At 39.5% G+C, this 22,332-nt stretch overlaps 2 protein-coding genes across 5 annotated transcripts in view; one reads left to right on the forward strand and one right to left on the reverse strand.

Annotated features, from left to right (window-relative positions):
- Positions 1 to 11,254, forward strand: part of fam131ba (family with sequence similarity 131 member Ba) — a 35,669-nt gene extending 24,415 nt beyond the window's left edge. For 2 of the 3 annotated variants that reach the window (XM_039652673.2, XM_039652676.2), the window contains exons 3-8: positions 1,019 to 1,121; positions 2,199 to 2,417; positions 3,758 to 3,898; positions 6,225 to 6,517; positions 10,165 to 10,422; positions 10,505 to 11,254. In XM_039652673.2, the coding sequence (XP_039508607.1) occupies positions 1,019 to 1,121; positions 2,199 to 2,417; positions 3,758 to 3,898; positions 6,225 to 6,517; positions 10,165 to 10,422; positions 10,505 to 10,732 (1,242 nt within the window). In that variant the 3' untranslated portion in view covers positions 10,733 to 11,254. The remainder of the gene's footprint in view (positions 1 to 1,018; positions 1,122 to 2,198; positions 2,418 to 3,757; positions 3,899 to 6,224; positions 6,518 to 10,164; positions 10,423 to 10,504) is intronic. The other variant, XM_039652675.2, reaches the window with a different exon arrangement.
- A 6,693-nt stretch (positions 11,255 to 17,947) lies between these two features.
- The window catches only part of clcn1a (chloride voltage-gated channel 1a), a 37,871-nt gene continuing 33,486 nt past the window's right edge, over positions 17,948 to 22,332 (reverse strand). For both annotated transcript variants that reach the window (XM_089122797.1, XM_089122796.1), the window contains 4 exons: positions 22,147 to 22,191; positions 21,847 to 21,951; positions 19,408 to 19,494; positions 17,948 to 19,229 (listed from right to left, as the gene is read on the reverse strand). In XM_089122797.1, the coding sequence (XP_088978923.1) occupies positions 18,756 to 19,229; positions 19,408 to 19,494; positions 21,847 to 21,951; positions 22,147 to 22,191 (711 nt within the window). In that variant the 3' untranslated portion in view covers positions 17,948 to 18,755. The remainder of the gene's footprint in view (positions 19,230 to 19,407; positions 19,495 to 21,846; positions 21,952 to 22,146; positions 22,192 to 22,332) is intronic.

The following is a 22,332-nucleotide window of genomic DNA, read 5'->3' on the forward strand; positions in this document are numbered from 1 at the left end:
TGTCTGAGGTCAACTTATGACGTTCATTTGGTTTTTGCGTTCAAAAACATTAGAATGCTATTTTCTACCCTAGTTTTGAGCCTAGCTGAAAAACGCTGGGTTTTTATGGATGTCTCGCACTGAAGACTTGGAAGTAAACACCCACTGCTGTGAGTGGATAACAGTTTTGCATATTATAATGAGTTTCAACTCACCCGTCGATGCACTTGGGGGAAATTGTTTTGAAAACGTCCAATGTTGTAAAATGGCAACTGGAATGATTCGCCCATACATGTTCGACCCAGAGTCCGTGTGTTTCAATCGGTCTGCAAATCCAGTCTTGTTTACAAAACAATCCTCAGTGAAATGAAGCGAACGTGTTTTACCTCATCAGCTGGAACGTCATTAAAAATAAAGTTTATCCATGACTGTCTTCTTCCACAACCAGGCACTGCACAATACTGCACATCACTCTCTTCTCTGATGACATGTTTTCTGGTGCGACAACCTGTCAATCACATGAGATAGCAAACCACAACCATCCAATCAATTCCTGATAAACAAAATCAAGTCCCACCCCACATTTTATCTCGTCCGAGAAGCCGTTGTACTTGATAAACATGACTTTAAATTTCTATGCAAAGTTAGTAAATAGCTTCAGAAGTTTCAGAAAACTGTTGTATGGAGCGAGCATATGGTTATTTTCTTGTATTAAAAATCAATACGACATGAGGGTGAGCAAATGATGACAAAATTGTTTTTTTGGCAAACTAACCCTTTTATGTGATTTTAGTTTAAGTTGATGTCTGTAACCGTACACAGTCCACAGTTAAGCTAATTTCACTTGACAGGAGGATCGTTTATTATGAATTATGATGAATAAATGTAATTATTAATTGAGCCTTGGTCATGGTGTCCTTTATCATTGTCGGTGTATAATGAAAGTAATAGGCCAAATTTTCGTGGCTTATTGTTTTAATCGATTGTTTCTTTCTTTCTTTCTGTCTTTCTTTCTATCTTTCTCTCTCTCTCTCTCCAGCTGTCCGTGGAGGACACCACCTCCATTTTGCCCCGTCTGAAGCGGAACTCCAACGCCTATGGGATTGGAGCTCTGGCTAAGTCCTCTCTGACAGGTGTGTCAGGTGTGTGTCTGTCTCGGTAGCTGGTAACCGACCCCATGTTGGCTCCAGAGGAGGAGATGGCGATTGGAGCCAACATGGCTGCCCCTGTGGGTTCCCCCCCCCCCTCCCTTTCCAGTTTCACCACCTACCTCCTCCATTTAGTAGTGCATGTCAATGGCCTCTTTAGCCATTGATGAAATCCCCAGTCAGATCCAAAACAACAAAAAAACCCAACTCCTGACGTAAGTGCACTATTCATCTCCACAAGCTTTCTGCTGGGAAACGTAGCTTTCTGTGTGACGTCAGCTGTGTATTGGTGTGTGTTTTGTGGTTTCGTGAGGTGCAGTGCACTTTTGTGAAGTAAATTGTTGGACAGTTAGTGTGTTGTGGTGTTGTTTTTTATAGATACTGCTCATTGTCACAGCAAGGTTTCTGGAAACGTAGGTATCTGAATATCTCTTGGTTTCATGTCCTGTATCTTTTGTATTACTCTTGTTTTTCTTAAATGCTTGAAAATGGGGTGAGGTGCTTAAGTGATACCATTGGATTGTTTTTCCCTGGGAACAAATGGAGGTGATTTATCAAAGTATTTAAAGATTGGGGTTTTTATCATTGTCAGCAGCCTCGAGAAAAATCACACAACCGTCAACGAGTTCACCCTCAGACTACCTTGTCTTTAAGCTCTCTTTTGCATTCAGAGGCTTAGGTTTTAAACTAATGCGTCTCGTTCAGATGAGAAATTTGCATGCTAATGAGCCATTTTGTTTAAAGGAAATGTTTGGACGTTTCTCTTTTGTCTCTAATTATTCATACATGCATAAAAGCTTAAGAATCGCATGTAATTCATTAGTTTTGTGAATAATGTATTTCTAAAGATGGTCAACCAAAGCGTTTCTCTCTCACGCCTCGTGATCGATCAAATCAACAGGCTGTGGCTCATTCATAATCACTCATTCAGTTGTTAAAATGCACAGTGCCTTGCACTATAGGTGATTAATCAAAAGACACATATCCCATAATGCACTGCCTTCATTCGCCCCTCTCTGGAGCTTCGTGTAGAGTCTGTGCAGATGCTGATTTGTGTTTTTCTCTCTTCAGGGGTTTCCAGATCAATGAAGGACAAAGTGACCAAGCCCACTGCCATGGCCCAGGGTCGCGTGGCCCATATGATTGAGTGGCAGAGCTGGGGTATACCTTCTGCAGGGCCGGAAGGAGGAGCGGGCCGCTCCAACCTGAACCGCGAGAGGGAGAGACGGCTCGAAAATGACGCCTACAGTGACTTGAGTGATGGAGAAAAGGAGGCACGGATGGCAGCGGGTGAGATGACTGAAAAGTGCAAATTGCTCATTAAAACCACATCCAATATCGGTCACACATACAATTCTCACTATTAACTAACTATTAACCTTTGACTCAATAAACACCTAATACATGGTTAATAAGGGAATTGTTAAGTTTAGGTTTTGTGAATTAGGGATGTAGAATAAGTTTATGCAGAATAAGGCATTAATATGGGCTTCATAAGTACTAATAAACAGTCAAAATCCTAATATGCATTCTAATAAGCAACTAGTTAATAGAGTGAGAATTGGACCCTACTAAAGTGTTACCCAAATATCAGTGATCAATAATATTCAATCTCGTGTAGTTTTGCTTCTTTTTGCATTAAATTACTTACAATTGTCTTTGTAGTATTAGCAGAACATCATGGGCACTTTAAAGATGTAATTGATGTAAATAAATAATTTACTGGGACTAAAATCTGTGCAATATTTTGTACTAAATTGTAATATTGTATATTTTACTAACACAAAGTTTCAGAAAATCTAAAAATATATATATATTTTTTCACTTTTGGAACATATGAAATATCTTTAAAATTTAAATATAGATCGTCTCGTCTGCTCACCAAGGCTGTTTATTTGATCAGAAATGCAGTGAAAACTGTAACATTGTGAAATATGATTGCAATTTAAAATAGCTTTTTTATTTAATATATTTTAACAAGCTGAATTTTCACCTGATGCTTTAGAAGTCATTCTAATGTGTAAATTTTTGGTGCTAAAAAATCATTCAATATTGAAAACAGTTGTTCTGCCAAAATTGGAACTAATTGGTAACCATAGCAACCAACCGTAAACTAGAACTAAGGTAAAATGGGTAGCTATATATTTTTCTTTACTTTTACTTTTCACCAATTTAATGCATCCTTAATCTCTTATTGACCATTACAGTCCCGACTATGATATTCTATGGCCCTCTCTTGCTATATACGCGAGAGACTGACCATGAATTTTCATGCCAGTTATTTTTCCGGGATAGGTTTCCAGGTCTTTCCCCAATTACATGACTTGGGACTCACCCGCATTCACCTCTATGGACAATTTTAGCGTTTCCAATTCACCTATAGGGTATACCGCATGTTTTTGGATTGTGAGAAACCAGAGGAAACCCACGCAGACACAGGGTTAACATACAAACTCCACACGGAAAGGACTTCTGGCTCAGCTGGGACTCGAGCCAGACACCTTATTGCTGTGAGGCGACAGTGAGCCACTGTGATGCCCCACAAAACTGCTATGAATATGTGAACATTTAAAAAGTGTATTCAGTATATTTCATCTTTAAAATAAAAGACGTAATCCTACTTTTTGCAGGCATTTTGCAGCAGTTTGCCATCTCTGAGGCCACACTCTTAGCCTGGACCTCTATGGATGGAGACAGTTTCTGTGTGGACTCCAACCAGGGCAGCGTGGCTCACCTCAGTGAGGTTAACCAGGAGAGCATCACTAGCAGAGGTGAGGGTCACAAACAACTTTCATTCAGAATTACCACCTTGTACCAGACATTGTTTTAATAAGGCACTATGTTTTCTGTTATGCTACATTAACGTTCTGTCATTTTGCTTGCTTTGCTTGACTACGGATGAATAGAACAATCGTTTAAGCTACAGCTCAGATATTACAAGCACACACTTCTTAAAGGGATACTCCACTTTTTTTTTTGGAAAAAGGCTCATTTTACCACTCCCCCAGAGTTAAAGAGTTGAGTTTTACCATTTTCAAATCCATTCAGACGATATTCTGATATTTAGAAGAATATCAGTAACCAGACAGTTTCTGGTCTCATTGACTTCCATAGTAGGGAAAAATATACTATGGAAGTCAATGAGACCAGAAAATGTCTGTTTACTGATATTCTTCTACAAATCAGAAAATCGTCTGAATGGATTCGAAAACGGTAAAACTCAACTGTTTAACTCTGGGGGAGTTTTAAAATGAGCCTATTTCCAAAAAAAGTGGAGTATCCCTTTAAGCTCATGCTTGCACGATTATTTCCCTGTCAGTTTAAAACATTGTAAATATTAAACGGCTCTTCTTGCAGTAAGAACTGTTTGGATTTTTTGTCTGGAGACTCACAACCAAACCTCTTTGTTTCACTGATGTTAGCTCCCAGATATTTCTGCAAATTTTTTTTTTATATGGTTTACCTAGCCTTGACTGATGTGCCTTGGAGTCCGTTTGACAGGTCTAGAGCGCATTGCCATCACTTTATTTAGTGTGTGGAAATCTGTCAGAGATGCCCGATAGCTCAAAGGCCCAAAGGCAATGGGGGAGAATCGCAGAGCATTGGCTTTGCTGGGGTTCAGCTGCCTGTCAGAGCTATAAGAAGCCAGGTTGCAGTGCAACAACACACAAAAAATGATCTCTTCAGCCTGATTATGTCAAAATAATGAGGATTTAATGTAGCTGAAAATAGATGAAATATAATGATTGTTATAGTTTTTGAAATGGTATTAGAAAAGGCTTATTCAAATGGGGGTTCACAAACTCCTGGGGGTTTGTGTGGGAACTGCAGGGAGTTTGTGAGTTAATGAGAAGCTAATAATTAATTAAATCGAATATAAAAAAAGAATTTTAACAAAAAAAAAAAAAGTTATTGCAATATAGCTCAGTGTAATTATCAAAATAAAGAATTAATTAAACAGTATGGGATGTCAGTGTGGCTCGGTTCACAGTAAATGCTTCTCCCCACGAACATAATGTGCATTTTGGGCTTACTACACATTCACATAATTTCCAACATCCTACAGATTTTCACCAATATGCTGCCAAAATAAAAGCTCAAGGATTTAAAATGTTAAAAGCCAAAGGGACTGAATTTTTGAAAGTAAAGAATTAAATATATTAAGACATAATATATAAGACATAAATATTGGTAATTTGTATTGTAAAATAAAATACATTTTTTTTATGATTTTTTTGTTTTATTTTACAGGACAACTGTAATTTGCTTAAGTTAAAACAACTACTACAAATAATAATTTACTGATAAAGATCCTGAAAGTCGTTTCAGGTCTCAGTTAGTTCTGGTTGAGAGCGTTTTCCTGCCATGCGATATAATATCACAAAACCGTTTCACAATTTGTATCCCTTCACCTGTTTCTGCCCGATCTATACTGGGAGCGTTTCTCATTTCTCACGGCGAGCGTCAATGGCAGGAAGAGTGTTGAACTTTCTTGTTGTTCGTCTAAAATCCAGAATGGCAGCACAGCTGAAAGGATTGTTTGAGCTGCGACTTTATAAGCATGAATTTGCATTTTCTTTAGCCTGAGCCTTAGTCTTTTCACTTGTGGTGTGAAAGAGCCTTTACATTTGCCAAAAATCCAAAAACTATCCCATATAATCTGGTAGCACTTTATTTTACATTGTTACACGTGTTATACGTAGATACTATATGAAATTGAATTATTAATTATTCATAATATAATAATTAAATAATTCATAATTCAAAATATACAATTATTCATAATTACATGCGTCTAACCCGACACCAAACCCTCATGCTAAACCTAACCCTATAGTGAGTACATTTAGATAATATATTACTCAGTCCTTACATGTATAATTAATTACACTGTTACCTGTTAACCCCAACCCTAACGTGGACACCCTAAAATAAAGTGTAGCCCTTTTTTTAAGGTGACGTAGTTCAAAAAAGTTTAGGAATCCCTGGATTAGAATATAAAAAGAAATTCTCTTTCTGGTTGCATCTGCAGTTGAATTCTCCACTTTACCTCACGACCTTTCGTCTGTCTCCTTTATTTTCACGTCTGTCCTTCAGACCAGCCGTTGCATCATTCCTCTGCAGACGTGTGGCCTCACACTTACGTCTCCCAAGGCCTTTACTGTCTCTCCTCTTCTGATGCGTGGGAGCCAATCAGCAACGAGCCCTCAGGCATGGCCTCTCCCGCTGCCGGCTCTTACATCATGGGGGGCGGGGCTTCGGGTGAGGGTTTTGACGGCTCTACCCACTACCTGACGCAGCAGCAGTTGACGTTGCAGCAACAGAACAACCTACAGCAGTTCCAACAATATCAGCAGTACCAGCAGCAGCAGCTCATGCAGTACCAACAGGTCAGAAAGCACACGCTGTCATGTTACTACAGAGTTATGTGGAGTACTACAACTTGATCTCTTGCAGCCGCTTGTTGTCATGGTCCTGGGGACCCACCGTTCTGTATATTTTATATGTCTCCTTTATTAAACCCACTTGGTTCAGATAAGCTCATGTACTGAACTGAGTGTGCCAGATTAGCAACATGACATCATGACTTTTGCGTAAACATACACGCCACTTTCGAGTCAAGTGGCGTGTTATCTCTACGCATTTTGAGCTATCCGCGTGTATGGGTGTATGTCTACGCCATTAACGTCTGAGTGATTCCGCGTGTCTGTACCGTACACGCCGTCAAATGTCCACGCGAAACGAAGCAAAATGTAGATCTACATCTGGGGAGCGATCTTTTTTTTCTTCCTTGGATGGTAAGGAAACAGTCATAAATGCCATTAACCTCAGTGACAGTTAGGTTTAGGGACGGGGTTGAGGTAAGTCATATATTTATATATACAGTAATAACGTTAAGTCAACGGCGTTCATAATTACGCTGAAAAGCGATTGTGCGTCTTGATAGCACGCCAAAAATGGAAATACGAATTGGCGTGTCATACACACGCTACTTCATGAGATCAGTCTGAGATTAGAGAGACATACAAAATATGCAGAGCGTTGGGTCCTTAGAACCAGGATTGAAAAACCCCTGGTCTACGGGATGGAGCTGTAGGTGGTCTCGCTGTTTTGAGAACAACACTGACATGACTGAAAAGGGTGATGGAGTGCAACTGTCATGTCTTGCATTTGATGACTATGGAGCATCTTAGGCCCCGTTTACACGAAGGGAAAACGCAGATATTTCCCTGCGGATTGGCCTCTCGTTTACACGAAAACCCAGTTTTTATCACAGAAAACGATTATTTATAAAAACTCCTGCCAAAGTGGAGATTTCTGAAAACGTCGGTTATGTGTTGTCATGTGAACTGGGAGAAACGGCGTTTTAGGTTCTCTCTTGTCGATTCTGAGGATTTTGATTGGCTTGCATGAATTTTTCCTTCTCCCTACACCGCCGCCCATAGGTTTGGCATAGTTATGATGGCACTCGACGGCGTGTGTGAACGATGTTGTTTTTGAAAACGGAGAGGGGGAAAATATTCGTTTCGCTAAATACCTGGCTTTGTGTAAACGTGGCCTTACTGTAGGTAAACAATACACATTCAAATCACTATCCATTTCCGAATTAGAAATACTACAGATACACTTTATAATGTAATTAACTGTAAATATGACAACTAATCTCATTAAAACATTACGGCACATATGTTATAAAACAGTTGCAACAAGTTGCAAATAGTCAAAATAAACATTTGTCATTTAGCTTCTTTTGCTAGCTTGAAGTCATGTCAAGTCACCTTCCTAGCGCTTTTAACAATATAGATTAGCCTGGGTTTCCCCATGCTGCCTTGCCGCAGCGCGATTTTATTCACGCTTAGACCGCAAGGCAGTCTGGACACCATGAACCAAATTTTCCCCTGAAATAGGGAACCAATCACAGAACGGGGAGGGAGCACAAGCGCATTTGATAGACGTACTTGCGCATTTGATAGACATTCGTAGCACCCAATAATATGACTCCGGGCATTCGTAAACCACGCCTGAAATACGAGAAAATGAACACGTGGTTTCCAGACCACGTTTCATTCTCAATAATACGTGGTCTGGCGTTAGCCAGGCTAAATATAGATAGTTTCAAAGCAGCTTTAGCATGAACTAACGGTTCCACATTTGTCATTGAGAGCACATGACGTAATTTAGATATATTTTTAAGATGGAAGAATGCAGTTTTACAAATGCCAGAAACTTGACTTTAAAATGAAAGACTGGTATCAACGAGCACACTCGGGTTTCTAACTGACGGCGAAGACTTGACAGAGCAGCCATCAAGTGTTAGACAGTTTTCTAGGTTATTACGTGAGGATGTTTTTGGTCCAATCATTAGAATCTCTATTTTTTTTTCAGAATTAAGTAATAGGGATTTACTAGTCATCCAGTTTTTTTATATCAACTATGCATTGCGTTAATTTTGTGAATTGGTAAGTTTCGTCAGGGAGTGAAGTATAGAACTGAGTATTATTATCAGCATAACAGTGAAAACTAATGCTTCCTAATAATATCTCCTAAGGGTAGCATGTACAGAGTGAACAGCAACGGTCCTAATGCTGAGCCTTGTGGTACGCTATACTGAACTTTTGATCTCTTCATTTACTGCTACAAACTGATAATGGTCAGATAAGTATGATTTAAACCAAGCTAATGCAATTCTACTAATGTCAACATAATTTTCAAGTATATTTTAATGAATGTTGTGGTCAATAGTATCAAATACAGCACTAAGATCAAATAACACTAATAGAGAGATACAACCACGATCAGATGATAAGAGAAAATCATTTGTGACTCTAATGAGAGCTGCCTCAGTACTATGGTACGGTCTAAATGCAGACTGAAAATCCTCACAGATACCATTTCTTTCTAAAAAGGAACGTAGTTGTGAGGATACTGCCTTTTCTAGACAGAAAAGGTACAGTAGATTCGAGATCGGCCTGTAAGTTTTTTTTAACAAGCGGTTTAATCATAGCCAGCTTTAAAGTTTTTGGTACGTATCTTAATGACAAAGTTGTTGATTTAGATGATTTAACGAGTTTAATGAAGTTTGCAGAATACCGTTCAAAAGATTGGGTCAGCAAGATTTTTTTTAATGAAATTATTTATTCAGCGAGGATGACAACCAAAGGTTACATTAAAATATTTACATTGTTACATAAATACTATTCTTTCAAATCATAAAGAAATCCTGAAATATATTAAGCGGCATTACTGTTTTCAACATTGATAATGATAAAAAAATGTCTCTTAAATATACAATTTGCATATTAGAATAAGTTCTGAAGGATCGCGAGATACTGACTGAAGACTGGAATAATGGCTGCGGAAATTTTATTATATCTATTAATACTCTTTTAATACTGTAAATAGTAAACAGCTATTTTAATCTGTAATTATATTTTTTTCAAAATATTTCTGTTTTACTTTGTGTTTGATCCAACCCGATCTCAGAGGTGGCTAATTCGTAACAATTCATACGTCCTCACTCGTACGAATTAGTACGATTTGTGCAAAATCGTACATATTTTACAAATTGGCCAATTCGTATGAATTCGTACGAATGACCTACCCTGACCCCGCCTCTAAACCCATTCATCACGTGGGTTTGGACAAATCGTACGAATTTGTACGAGTGAGGTCGTATGAATTAGTACGAATTAGTCACTTTTTAATCACTCGTACGAATTCGTACGAATTGGTCGTGAGATAGGGTAGTTTGATCAAATAAATGCAGCCCTGGTGAGCAAAATAGACATCTTTCAAAAACATTAAAAAGTTCCCAAACTCATCAGTAAATAAACTTAGAATATATTTTTTTTATAATAAATAATAAATAAAAAACAAATTGAATCAATGGTTTTACACAAAAATCATTGCTCCTTGGGATTGTAGTTCACTTCCTCATAAAATATGTTCAGTATGCACTTTTGTACTTCGTCAAATCAAAGTGTTTTCCTGATTATCACTTCATTCTCAACTGTTTTTCTCATGCTTTCTCTTGAAGTCATTGGAACATCGACTGCACAGCGCCTCACACTCCTTACAAGCCACGCCCAACAGCACTATTCACAGTTTGGGCTTGCCCACTCACCCGAGACTAGCTGACCTGTGGGCGGCGGCTCAGGTGGAGCCCCATCAGGTGGAGTTGATGGGACACATGGGCTTGTCCACAGCTGATATGGGCATGGGGGAAGTGTACGGTGAGGAATCTGTCATGGAGACCGAATGCATCCCGGAGCAGCAAGAGGAGGAAGAAGTCAAGGTAGGATATTTTATTTCTACATCATTCACAAATTTATGTTTACATCATACAAAAAAAATTAAAAAATTCTCTCTCTCTCAAGGAGGATGACATAACACTCACCTTTGAACCTGAGCCGTCATCCGTAATTTCCATCCTGACACAGAGAGAGGACTCCACCCCAGCTGGGGTCATGAGCCCAGGAAGAGCACCAGCACAGCCAATGGCTGAGCACATGACCTACGAGGTCACATCCTGCGTCGTCCAATCGCTGGAGGAGAAGGAAGAAGAGATGGAGGATGGGGCCGTGGTTGTTGTGGCGACCAACTGAAATCGAGCTGAAAGGACGGAGCGAGGAACATAAAAAACGAAACCGTCTGTGAAATTATCAAACCAATTAAGCTACTGTATATGCCCTTTTACCCCAGATGTGTACAAACTGTTACATCAGGAACAGATTTATTCGTTATAAACGCTGAAAGACTGCTCTCTCGAAACGGCGGGCGCATATAAAGAACAAACGTCGGAGAGCGTCAAAGCCGGGATGATGCGTCATATGTGCTCCTGCTGTTTTATTGCGGGAGTGCTGAAGTCCAAGGCCACTTGCGAATGAAATCAAAGAGTGCAATACTGAGAAATCAATACAACCAAAAGAAAGTGCATGCGTTTTTTTTGAGTATTTAATTGACTGAATCAACAGTATCAACATAGTAATAATATATATATTGATTTTTGTAATAAAACTAAAAGCCAATGAAACAATATGTATTTGTATATATAACATGTATGTACTGTATGTGTGTTAGTACGAATGTATGAATGTGTCTTTAAAGGTATCTCGAAAAAAAAAAAATTACGAATTTGCTGTTTGCGTGAAGTGTCCCCTACTGTATGTACCTCCAATACACACACACACACACACAATTTTCGTTCTTAATATAACCAAGCACAATACTGCCCAAATGGAAACAGTGCTGCCCTTTTCAACATCCTAACTGTATTGTTACTAAGACTTATGCACTACTATGGACATAAACGAATGTATTGCCCATCTTCTTTAGCGACAGCCCAGTTCTGTCCTAAAGTTTTTTTCTGTTCTACTTCATTTTTTTTTTTTCATCGATGTCTGTGTTTATCTGTTTGTGTACTGCCTGGCTGAGCTGCTCAATATTGATTTGCACTGAACAACAAAAGGAAAACTGAAGAGTCATCATCGTCATTCCGGGAAGTTCCATCAATCTTCTCATGCAAAAAGATGAGGAAACTGTGGATACTTTGAATTCGTTGAGTCTGAGACTACAGGAAACTGAATTGGGAATCCTGAAGACAACTCACGAATCCATCCATTTCAAGTTTTGATGAACTATTTGCTTCATGCGTATTTTCCATGTTAAGATGTCGCTTTCGAATCCTGTAGCTGACATAAGACAAAGAGATAAACTCATTACCTCAGTAAAATCATGTGGTGGTAATGGGCTAATCGACGTGTTTGGTCAGAGTATGTTTTTGTCACGACAGACCGTATGACTGTGGAAAGAAGTGAAAAGAAGGTGCTTTTCTGGTTTGTGCTTGCAGGCTTTCCACTAATTATTTAATAAGCTGTAATTGTAATACCCGCTGCAGAAAGAAGTGCCCTCGACTACTAGCGTGCACATCTCAGACCTTTGTCGATACTTGTATACGTTCCAAAAGAGAGAGAAAAAGTGTTTTGGATGTGGCAACATTAACACTATTTAGATTTAGAAGCCGTTTGGTTTAGCAATGATTTGTATTCTTTGAGGGGTTTGAGAGTTTTGATTAATGTCGTTATGCAATACTGAGGCAACATTTATTTTTCTATACTAACGAGGCCTGCAAGTCGTCGTTCTTTGTGATATTTCGAACATCGTAGGACTAGTATCTGCTGAGGGAGAGTCATTACAATTGCTGTATTTGGATCGAAATTGGAAACCAGACAAAATTAGAAAGAAGTGATTAAACTCTTGTGTTTGGCGAACAAAATCACATTCTTTGGCATCTTCGATGTAAGAGCTCTTTGTGAAATGTCCAAAGGATGGCAATAGTTGACAGCAATGATGTCACAAGGTCATAATTCTGTCATACTTTGTGAAATATGATGCATTTTGCGCAAAATGACAAATGCGGTGAAATCAGAATGGGATTTCTGATTGTTGAGGAATAAAAAAATTAAAGCTAGGTAGGTAGCGATCTTGCAGTTTCTTCAACTCCATTCGGTGTCATCATGTAACCTCATTCGAATCATGTGCATTTTAATGTGCTGTAAATAAAATCCTTATTGTGAAGCACTGTCTCATTTGTTAATGGCTTTAGAGTAATGAGAAATAGGATAATATATTAGAATATTCTCTCACTCAGTGTCTTGTTCGTCCCGGACGAGCACCCATTTTCTTACAGCCTGTGGCTCAAAAGGCCGCAACAAAGAAAGGACAAACAAGTTTGCCAAAATTAACTCAAGCTTTAGTTCACTTTTCAAAAAACTTTTGCTGATAATTTACTCACCCCCATGTGATCCAAGATATCCATGTCAGTCTTTCTTCAGTCGAAAAGAAATTAAGGTTTTTGATGAAAATATTCCAGGATTTTTCACTTCAATGGGAACCAAACTGTTCAAGGTCCAAAAGACAGTTTCAGTGCAAACTGCAAACTGTTCAAAGGATATTAAATGATTTCAGACGATGAATAAAGGTCTTATCAAGCGAAACGATCGCTCATTAAAAAAAACCCCATCAAAGTTTAAGTTTTATAAGCTCAAATGGTCGCCTTGCTCTGTTCTGTGATGTTTGTGACTCTCCTATTCAAACTCGTTTATCAAAATTAATGAATCTTTTCCCCAGTCAACTCGTTCATTTTGTTTGTTGAATGAACCAAATGACATGAAAAAAGATTAGTTAATTTTGATAAACGAGTTTGAAGAGGAGAGTCACGGACGCACATCACAGAACAGAGCAAGGTGACCATTTGAGCTTAAAAAACTTAAACTTTGTTATTTTTTTTAAATGAGCGATCGTTTCACGTGGACCCTTATTCATCGTCTGAAATAGTTTAAAACCCTTTGAACAGTTTGCAGTTTTCACTGAAACGGTCTTTTGGACCTTGAACCGTTTGGTTACCATTAAAGTCCATTATATGGAGAAAAATCCTGGAATGTTTTCATCAAAAACCTTAATTTCTTTTCGACTGAGGAAAGAATGACATGGACATCTTGGATGACCTGGGGGTGAGTAAATTATCAGCAAAAGTTTTTTTTTAAAAGTGAACTACTCCTTTAACAAAATAGAAAATAAGACAAAACAGGTATTAAAAATGCGTGCATGGAATGTAATGTGCCGTAGCCATGGTGCAAGAGCACAAAGGATAATTAAATCCACAAAATCCAAAAGAAAAATGCAGCCACCTAAAGGGTAGTAAATGGCTCCTTTTAAAGGACACAAGGGTATAGAAGTCAAGTGTGTGTGATGAAGCCATTTATGAAGCAGGGCTCGACAATAAGGACTGCCTGATGGCTCTTTCATGTCTTTTTGGGCTTAAACGGACATATTAATGAAACAAAATCACGTCAAAAAATGCCGGTCACTGTGAGTATCCTAGTAAACATAGTATGTTACATCTTAAGTAAACAGTTGAGAAAGGATCCGTGCAGCTCTTAAAGTGACAGCCGCTTAATAAACCTGCTGCGGTCTTTGTTTTAATGTTAATCCATCAATAAAGGACAAAGAAAAAAATCACTCACTGCTCTTCACTATTTTACACTTGATCGTTCATTTTCTATACCTCAAAATGACTGTTAGACCTACCTGAAAAACATGAAAAGCAGTGTTTATTTTAATTGTATGTGTGTTCTATTGTATTAGTGTTATTGCTCATAATTAGATTATTTGTAATTTGTTATTATTTTATTACTGACAGTTTACTTGTCTTTAACAATATTTAAAATATATAGTTAGGTTAGTAATTTTTGGTGTCACAACTTTATTTATTAAGGTTATAGGTCAAACACGACGGAGACAATAACTAGAACGATTTTATTTATTTATTATTATTTTATTTATTTATTACATCAGAAAAAAATTTTTTTCATTTCTTTTTTTTTTTCATTTTCTTTTTTACCACGCCCGACCGGGTCAATAGAAAAATCCTTAGTGTTAAGCCATGTGAAGGAATCGTCCAATCATCCGGGGGATCGCTGACAGTAATCTTAAAATGTACATGTTTTTATCATTTAAAATTTGTCACTGTTTATTGAATTGTTATTTATTCCTATAAGATACCAAGATTGAATGGTTTTAGATATATAAATGTCCTTCCTCCTAAGGTAAACTACAAATTTGAAACAACAATGAGACAAAAACAACATCATTAACCTTTTCGAAATTACTTTATAATACATTTTCTGTCAATTTCTCATAATGTCAAGAGGGAAAGAGATAATAAATTAAATTAATAAATAAGACAAAAACAAACAAGCAAAAGATGAGGGAAATAAAGTGATAGCTACTGACTAAACAGACACAAAAATCACATTAAATTACCTGAAACATTTAATCGAGGATAGTAGACCACATGAACCAACATAGATTGTTCACAAATAGCAGAGTCCTTGGTTTAAAGACATGCAAGACACATGAGAGAGAGTTTTAAAGAAAAGATTGATAGATGACAGAGGGACATACAAAGTTTCATTAAGAGACGATAGTGTGCACACCCTGAATTTTAATCGCTTACAAATGTATAACTCTAAGAGGGCATGAGGAGAATATGTTTCAGGTGAAAAGTAGGTTCAGATTTTGAAAAGGTCCACAATGTGCCACCTGCTGGCTACATTTTGTTTCAGATATTTTTGAAAACTACTGAAGTATAATGCAGAAAAAGTGGTCCTTGTTTGAAATATCTTGGATTTGTTGTAATTTTTTGCTCATTAGGTAATATAAAAAGGTTCAGACCCTTTAATAAAGAGTCGAGTGCATTATGAAAATATCCAGGTGCATGAAGACTTTAAGTGCTTTTATGAGGTCTGAAAGAATGTCACAGACTGCCGCATGTAAACCTGGTTTAGCATTATCATCAGCATCATTTCTGTCAGGAACACTATCGTCAAATACAACTGACAATTAGCATACCGTTAGGATTGGCGATATGGTTCTGATCTGGGCGAGAACTCCCTGAGCATCCATGCAGCCTAGCATGGAAAAGAGCAGGGAGAGGAGCAATAACCCCCCTTAGGGCAGTGGTTCTCAACCTTTTTTTGTCTGAGACCTACGGAGCCCCCCTAGTCCCACTTTGGCAAAAAAAAATTAAATAATAACTATCTCGTAGCCTCAAAATAGTAACTCGTGGCCTCAAGATAGTTACTCGTGGCCTCAGGATACTAACTCGTGGCCTCAAGATAGTTACTCGTGGCCTCAAGATAGTTACTCGTGGCCTCAAGATACTAACTCGTGGCCTCAAGATACTATCTCGTGGCCTCAAGATACTAACTCGTGGCCTCAAGATACTAACTCGTGGCCTCAAGATACTAACTCGTGGCCTCAAGATACTAACTCGTGGCCTCAAGATACTAACTCGTGGCCTCAAGATTAGGGTTGGGTATCGAGAATCGAGTATCGATTGGAACCGAGACTAACTTTTCGTTTTTCCCGGAATCGTTCAAAAGTAAAAATTTCGATTCCTAGTTTCGATATTCACAGTACGCCGAGCGGAAGAAGAAACCACTGAACAACACCAACGAAGAAGCGTCTACCGGAAGTGTTGGCATAACCACGCGAGTCGAACATGAGTAGCTTACGTCGACGATCCAAAGTGTGGCTTCACTTTTCTAAAAATAACGAAATCTCGGCAAAATGCAAAATTTGTGACAAAAGGAGTATTTTTACCGAAGGAGTATTTCCTTCAGAAAGGATTATTTCCTTCAGAAAGGCTGTTGGTTAGCAAGGTTAGCTAAACTTTTTTGACCCTGCCTCTTAAAAGAATCGGAATCGAGAATCGTTAGGAACTGGAATCGAAACAAGGAATCGGAATCAGAATCGTTCAAATTCAAACGATACCCAACCCTACTCAAGATACTAACTCGTGGCCTCAAGATACTAACTCGTGGCCTCAAGATACTAACTCGTGGCCTCAAGATACTAACTCGTGGCCTCAAGATACTAACTCGTGGCCTAAAGATACTATCTCGTGGCCTCAAGATACTAACTCGTGGCCTCAAGATACTAACTCGTGGCCTCAAGATACTAACTCGTGGCCTCAAGATTAGGGTTGGGTATCGAGAATCGAGTATCGATTGGAACCGAGACTTACTTTTCGTTTTTCCCGGAATCGTTCAAAAGTAAAAATTTCGATTCCTAGTTTCGATATTCACAGTCCGCCGAGCGGAAGAAGAAACCGCTGAACAAGACCAACGAAGAAGCGTCTACCGGAAGTGTTGGCATAACCACGCGAGTCGAACATGAGTAGCTTACGTCGACGATCCAAAGTGTGGCTTCACTTTTCTAAAAATAACGAAATCTCGGCAAAATGCAAAATTTGTGACAAAAGGAGTATTTTTACCGAAGGAGTATTTCCTTCAGAAAGGATTATTTCCTTCAGAAAGGCTGTTGGTTAGCAAGGTTAGCTAAACTTTTTTGACCCTGCCTCTTAAAAGAATCGGAATCGAGAATCGTTAGGAACTGGAATCGAAACAAGGAATCGGAATCAGAATCGTTCAAATTCAAACGATACCCAACCCTACTCAAGATACTAACTCGTGGCCTCAAGATACTAACTCGTGGCCTCAAGATACTAACTCGTGGCCTCAAGATACTAACTCGTGGCCTAAAGATACTATCTCGTGGCCTCAAGATACTAACTCGTGGCCTCAAGATACTAACTCGTGGCCTCAAGATACTAACTCGTGGCCTCAAGATTAGGGTTGGGTATCGAGAATCGAGTATCGATTGGAACCGAGACTTACTTTTCGTTTTTCCCGGAATCGTTCAAAAGTAAAAATTTCGATTCCTAGTTTCGATATTCACAGTCCGCCGAGCGGAAGAAGAAACCGCTGAACAAGACCAACGAAGAAGCGTCTACCGGAAGTGTTGGCATAACCACGCGAGTCGAACATGAGTAGCTTACGTCGACGATCCAAAGTGTGGCTTCACTTTTCTAAAAATAACGAAATCTCGGCAAAATGCAAAATTTGTGACAAAAGGAGTATTTTTACCGAAGGAGTATTTCCTTCAGAAAGGATTATTTCCTTCAGAAAGGCTGTTGGTTAGCAAGGTTAGCTAAACTTTTTTGACCCTGCCTCTTAAAAGAATCGGAATCGAGAATCGTTAGGAACTGGAATCGAAACAAGGAATCGGAATCAGAATCGTTCAAATTCAAACGATACCCAACCCTACTCAAGATACTAACTCGTGGCCTCAAGATACTATCTCGTGGCCTCAAGATAGTAACTCTTGGCCTCAAGATAGAGTATCCTCAGGATAGTATCTTGAGGCCACAAGTTACTATACTGAGGCCACGAATTACTATCTTGAGGCCACGAGTTAGTATCTTGAGGCCACGAGATACAGCCGTAGCTGGTCTTAAGTCTACCATGTATGGTTACGTTTTTATGGCTTATATCCCAACTGTGATAGGCATCATATTCCTATAGGTTGACATGGATCAGCTGAGAGTCAGCTGATGCAAGCTTGACTAACGTGACCTGCCAGAACTGACGCTACGCTTGATTAATGCCACCAAGCAAAATATTAATGGTTCGGCTATATGAAACCTTTCCCATTTTTGTTTTCAGATTCCCACTGAAAAGACGTGGAAGGAATTTCCAATAGTAGTAATCTCAATAATAATACATATTCTACTGGGCAGTTTACATTTATTTTTTTTACAGGATGTTTTTAGAATAGAGAAGAAAGGAGCAAGAGCAGGTGGAAAACATTTATTTACAGACATGTAGAGAGGAAATAGAAATAAGCAGGGGAGGTGTAAGTAGAGAAAAAAGTGGAAGAAAAAGGCAGAAAATTAGAGAAAGAGAAAGATCAAGTGGACAAAGAAGAAGAAAAAGAGAGGGGAAATACATTTTTTGAGGAAGAAGAAGAAAAATAAGACGAGAACTCTACAGAGGAAGAAAAAAGGAAAGGACAATTACTTACAAAAAGAGAATAAAAAGGAGAGAGGGGAAGAAGAAATGGAAAAGAGAGAGGATGAACACAAACTGAGTGGGGCAAAGGAACAGATGTTTTAAAACCTTTTAAACGAGCAATGAATAAAAAACATGAAATTGTTATATAAAAATAAAAGCGGACAAACGTACACGGAATCACACCGCAAATACAAGAAAAACTTTACTTGATCTAAAGGGGCTCCTCGTCCTCGTTTTCTTCACCCTCTTTGTTTTCGGGGACGGGCTGTAGGGTGGAGAGAGGGATGGGGGGTGGAGAGGAGGATGGCGGCAGGGTTGGGCTGCTATCGGCACTTCTTGCCTCACTGTCACTACTTTCTGTCCCGCTACTGCTGCTCCTGCTCCTGCTGCTCACTGTAGTTGTGCTACTGCTGTTCCCCACAATCACCTCCCGTTTCACGCCCTCAATCCACACCTCCATCTCCTCCTTCCCTTCCTTCACCGGGGCCGCTGGGCCGGGGGAATGGGCCTGAGGGACCACGGGTGAGGACAGAGGCGAGGAAGGAGCAGTGGTGGAGACGGGCGAGGATGGAGGGGAAGAAGCCTGAGGGGGCTTCGCAGCTTTATGACTGGTGTCACGAAAACTGGCCAGAGGGGGGCGCAAGCGCACACCACTGCGCGTTGAGCCCTCGATGGCTTTTTGGAGCTGATGATGAAGAAGAAAGAAGGGTTTAACATGCTGAATTCAGAACAGCATACTAGCAAACTACTCTTTTTGGCAAAAATAGTACGGGTAGCATGTTAGTATGCGGTTCTGAATTCAGCAACAGTCAAATAAGCGAATTCAGACAAATAACTAGCTACGACAATAGATAAGCTACTACCTCTTTCAGCGCCACAACTCCCACCAGTTTTCCAGTATTGGTTACATAGGCATGACTGAGGCCCAGTAAAGAGAACAGGGTATGAGTCTGGGGAAAAAAAGGTAACGTTTTTAATGACCTTCAAAATCCTGAATCATCTTGAGAGTCTGGATAATTTTACATTTGGTAGGCCAGGGTTTCTCACGCAGATGTTTGTGGGTTGATGAAAAGTTAATGATGAATTCCACTCCACACATTCGTATTAAGCTTTCCACTGTTCGAATCCCAGTATTATTCAATGGTCCTGCAAAACTCTCTCATTTTCCCTGAGACGAGAGAAATCTGCTATTTACCTTTTTCACTTCCTCCTACAATGATGCAAAAATCATTTTACGTCATTGTAGGAGGAAGTGTTAGAGGGAGATATCTGTAAAGACTACAAGTACTAGTCCCCACCCTTTCAAACCCGCCCATAGGGGGTTGGACCTATGCGCTAACAGACCTATCACCAAGCAGTGCCAGTGCGTTTGATCTCACCGGCAGAAACTTTTTGAAAAAATGGACGAAGGAACCGAATACGCAGACGGATGCATTATGGAGGATTGGGATTACACATACCCCTTTTCCACCAAAAAAGAACTGGTTCGCAACTGGTGCTGGTTCAAAGTTGGTTTGGAGTTGGTTCCACTTGCGAACCCGTTCGGAACCTGTTTGTTTTTGCACTGACTAGAGCGCCCAGGGAACGACGTCGTTACGTCACATGTGTACGAATAACTCGTGTACCATGAAGGCTTTAAAAACAATTGAAATAAGTCTTTTAATCTTTTCGTTTGATATGTAATCTTTTCTGATTAGTTATGTACCCCTGTCTTTTGTCTATTTTTCTTCTTTGCTTAAAATATTTTCAATAATAATAAAAAAAAAAAAATAGAAAGGATTGCGCCAACTTCAAGCATAACAATTACAACGGCGGACTCCATCATGTTTCTGCAAATGTTTCTCTTGGCTTTGCGATCCTTTATTATGGTCATAAAAAATGTTTAGAACACATCTAAACCCGCCCCAGCCCCGACGTAAGCATGACGTGGTAAAAGAACGGTTCTAGTCCAGCAAAGAGTTGGTGCTGCTTTGGAACCAGTTCTCCCGGCCGAGAACCGGTTCTTTGGCTGTCGAAACACAAAGAACTGGTTCGCGCGCAGGCACCGGCTCCGAACCGGCTCTCAAAATGCTTTGGTGGAAAAGGGGCTATAGTGTCAGCCGTCTTTTTAGGAAGCGAAGGTAGCAGGCTCTTGTTCTGTGGAGAAAGCTGAGTAGTAACTTTAGGGGTTACCATCCTCTTTTTCCCGGACATGACCGGCCGTCGATGTCCGGGATTCAGCTTTTGCTTTCTGCAGTCGCCATGCATTGTTTACATGTACAGCTTTTGTTTCAATCTAACTGAATTAATTCTGATTGGTGAATCTGACTGTAGTGTTTACATGAACGCTAAACAAGTGATCGGTTGATGTGCGTTTTAACATTGCTAAGAAAATTCCCGCTCTTCCGTGAGAGATACGAGACCGATGGGTCCCACAGGTGTCACTCATCGGTAATCATGCCATCGGCCTCGCGCCGTTCTACCGCGGCCCTCACTCGTCCTGCTTGTCACAGTAAACATAATAAATGCCGACTGTAGAATGCAAAAGCCGAATCCCGGACATTTTGGGCGTCCTCGAAACACATTTTCGGGCAGACTCATCACGGAGACTCACTAGACTAGCCTACACTTGTTGTTTACCTACTGCGCTGGTAGGCGTGGCATCCTAGGGCAGCGAAGCAAGTGCATTCTGGGAGTTGTTGTCTTTAATCCACATAAGCCAAAAATACATTTTTTGGCTTATCTCAGTCTAGAAAGCTTCAAATTCAAAAATAATTTCACATTTCTTCTACATAACGATCCATTTTATATACACATTCATCTTTCCAGAGGTGGAATGACCCTTTAAGTGAACCCCCCCCCCACCCCCCATGTGGCCATTAATGGACATCAGAGAACCATGAATATGAATGTATTGAACATGTGTAAAATCTTGTCAATGTCATCGAATGCAAAATTCACTTTTACTGTATATGGTGTTTGCATGCCACCATACAATGAAAAAAAAAATAATCGAAATTTTTATCCTCAAAAAGCCTAAACACTCTCAATAATCAAGCCGTTTGGATTTTATGAGCAATATGATGTCATATTGCTCATGCTCCGCCCACGACCGCTGACGGACTGTTCCGTATTAGCATATTTCCACCCTCAGCCATTTGTATACTGTCCGCCAAGTCAGTGCTTTTCATGTCGTGTCGACATGCCCCACGGAACCGAGGGGTGGAGTGAGCAGTTGCTCATTATCATTTAAAGAGACATGCACCGAAACGGGTCGCTGTGCACAGAGTTGTTTTTAAGGAGGTAAAAAGGCTGTTGCTCACCTTATGAAGTGACGTTCTCTCCACCAGCTGGAAGGGGGATGGATCTATTCTGATCTGATCGATATCCAGAGGTTTGTCCATCTCTTTTTCTTCCCAGGCTTTGATCTATGGGAACCAGTCAGAACCAGTTTTCAACTCCACTATGCCTTATTTTATTTTAGCAACTCATCTGCATGTATAAACTACATAGGAATTTAAAAAATCCAACAATATGCAGATCCTAAATTAATTCAATTTCTCTTCATGCTTAAATGCCTACTTGGAAGTTAATGTTTTATTGTATTGTGGAATTGGTAATACCTGTTCTGGTGTCATTGTGTCAGTTAAAGGTGGAGGATAAGGCTCCTGGGTTGAAAATAAATGGCAAGATAATTCAATAATAAGGACATGGTGCATTTTTTCCAAGTATTCAAACTTTGATACTTGTTTTGAAAAATTGATATTTTGCATATCGACACATTCTATGTAAGACCGCTCACTTCCCTT

This window comes from Pimephales promelas, chromosome 18, assembly GCF_988280905.1.
Source record: "Pimephales promelas chromosome 18, fPimPro1.hap1.1, whole genome shotgun sequence".
Lineage (NCBI taxonomy): Eukaryota > Metazoa > Chordata > Actinopteri > Cypriniformes > Leuciscidae > Pimephales > Pimephales promelas.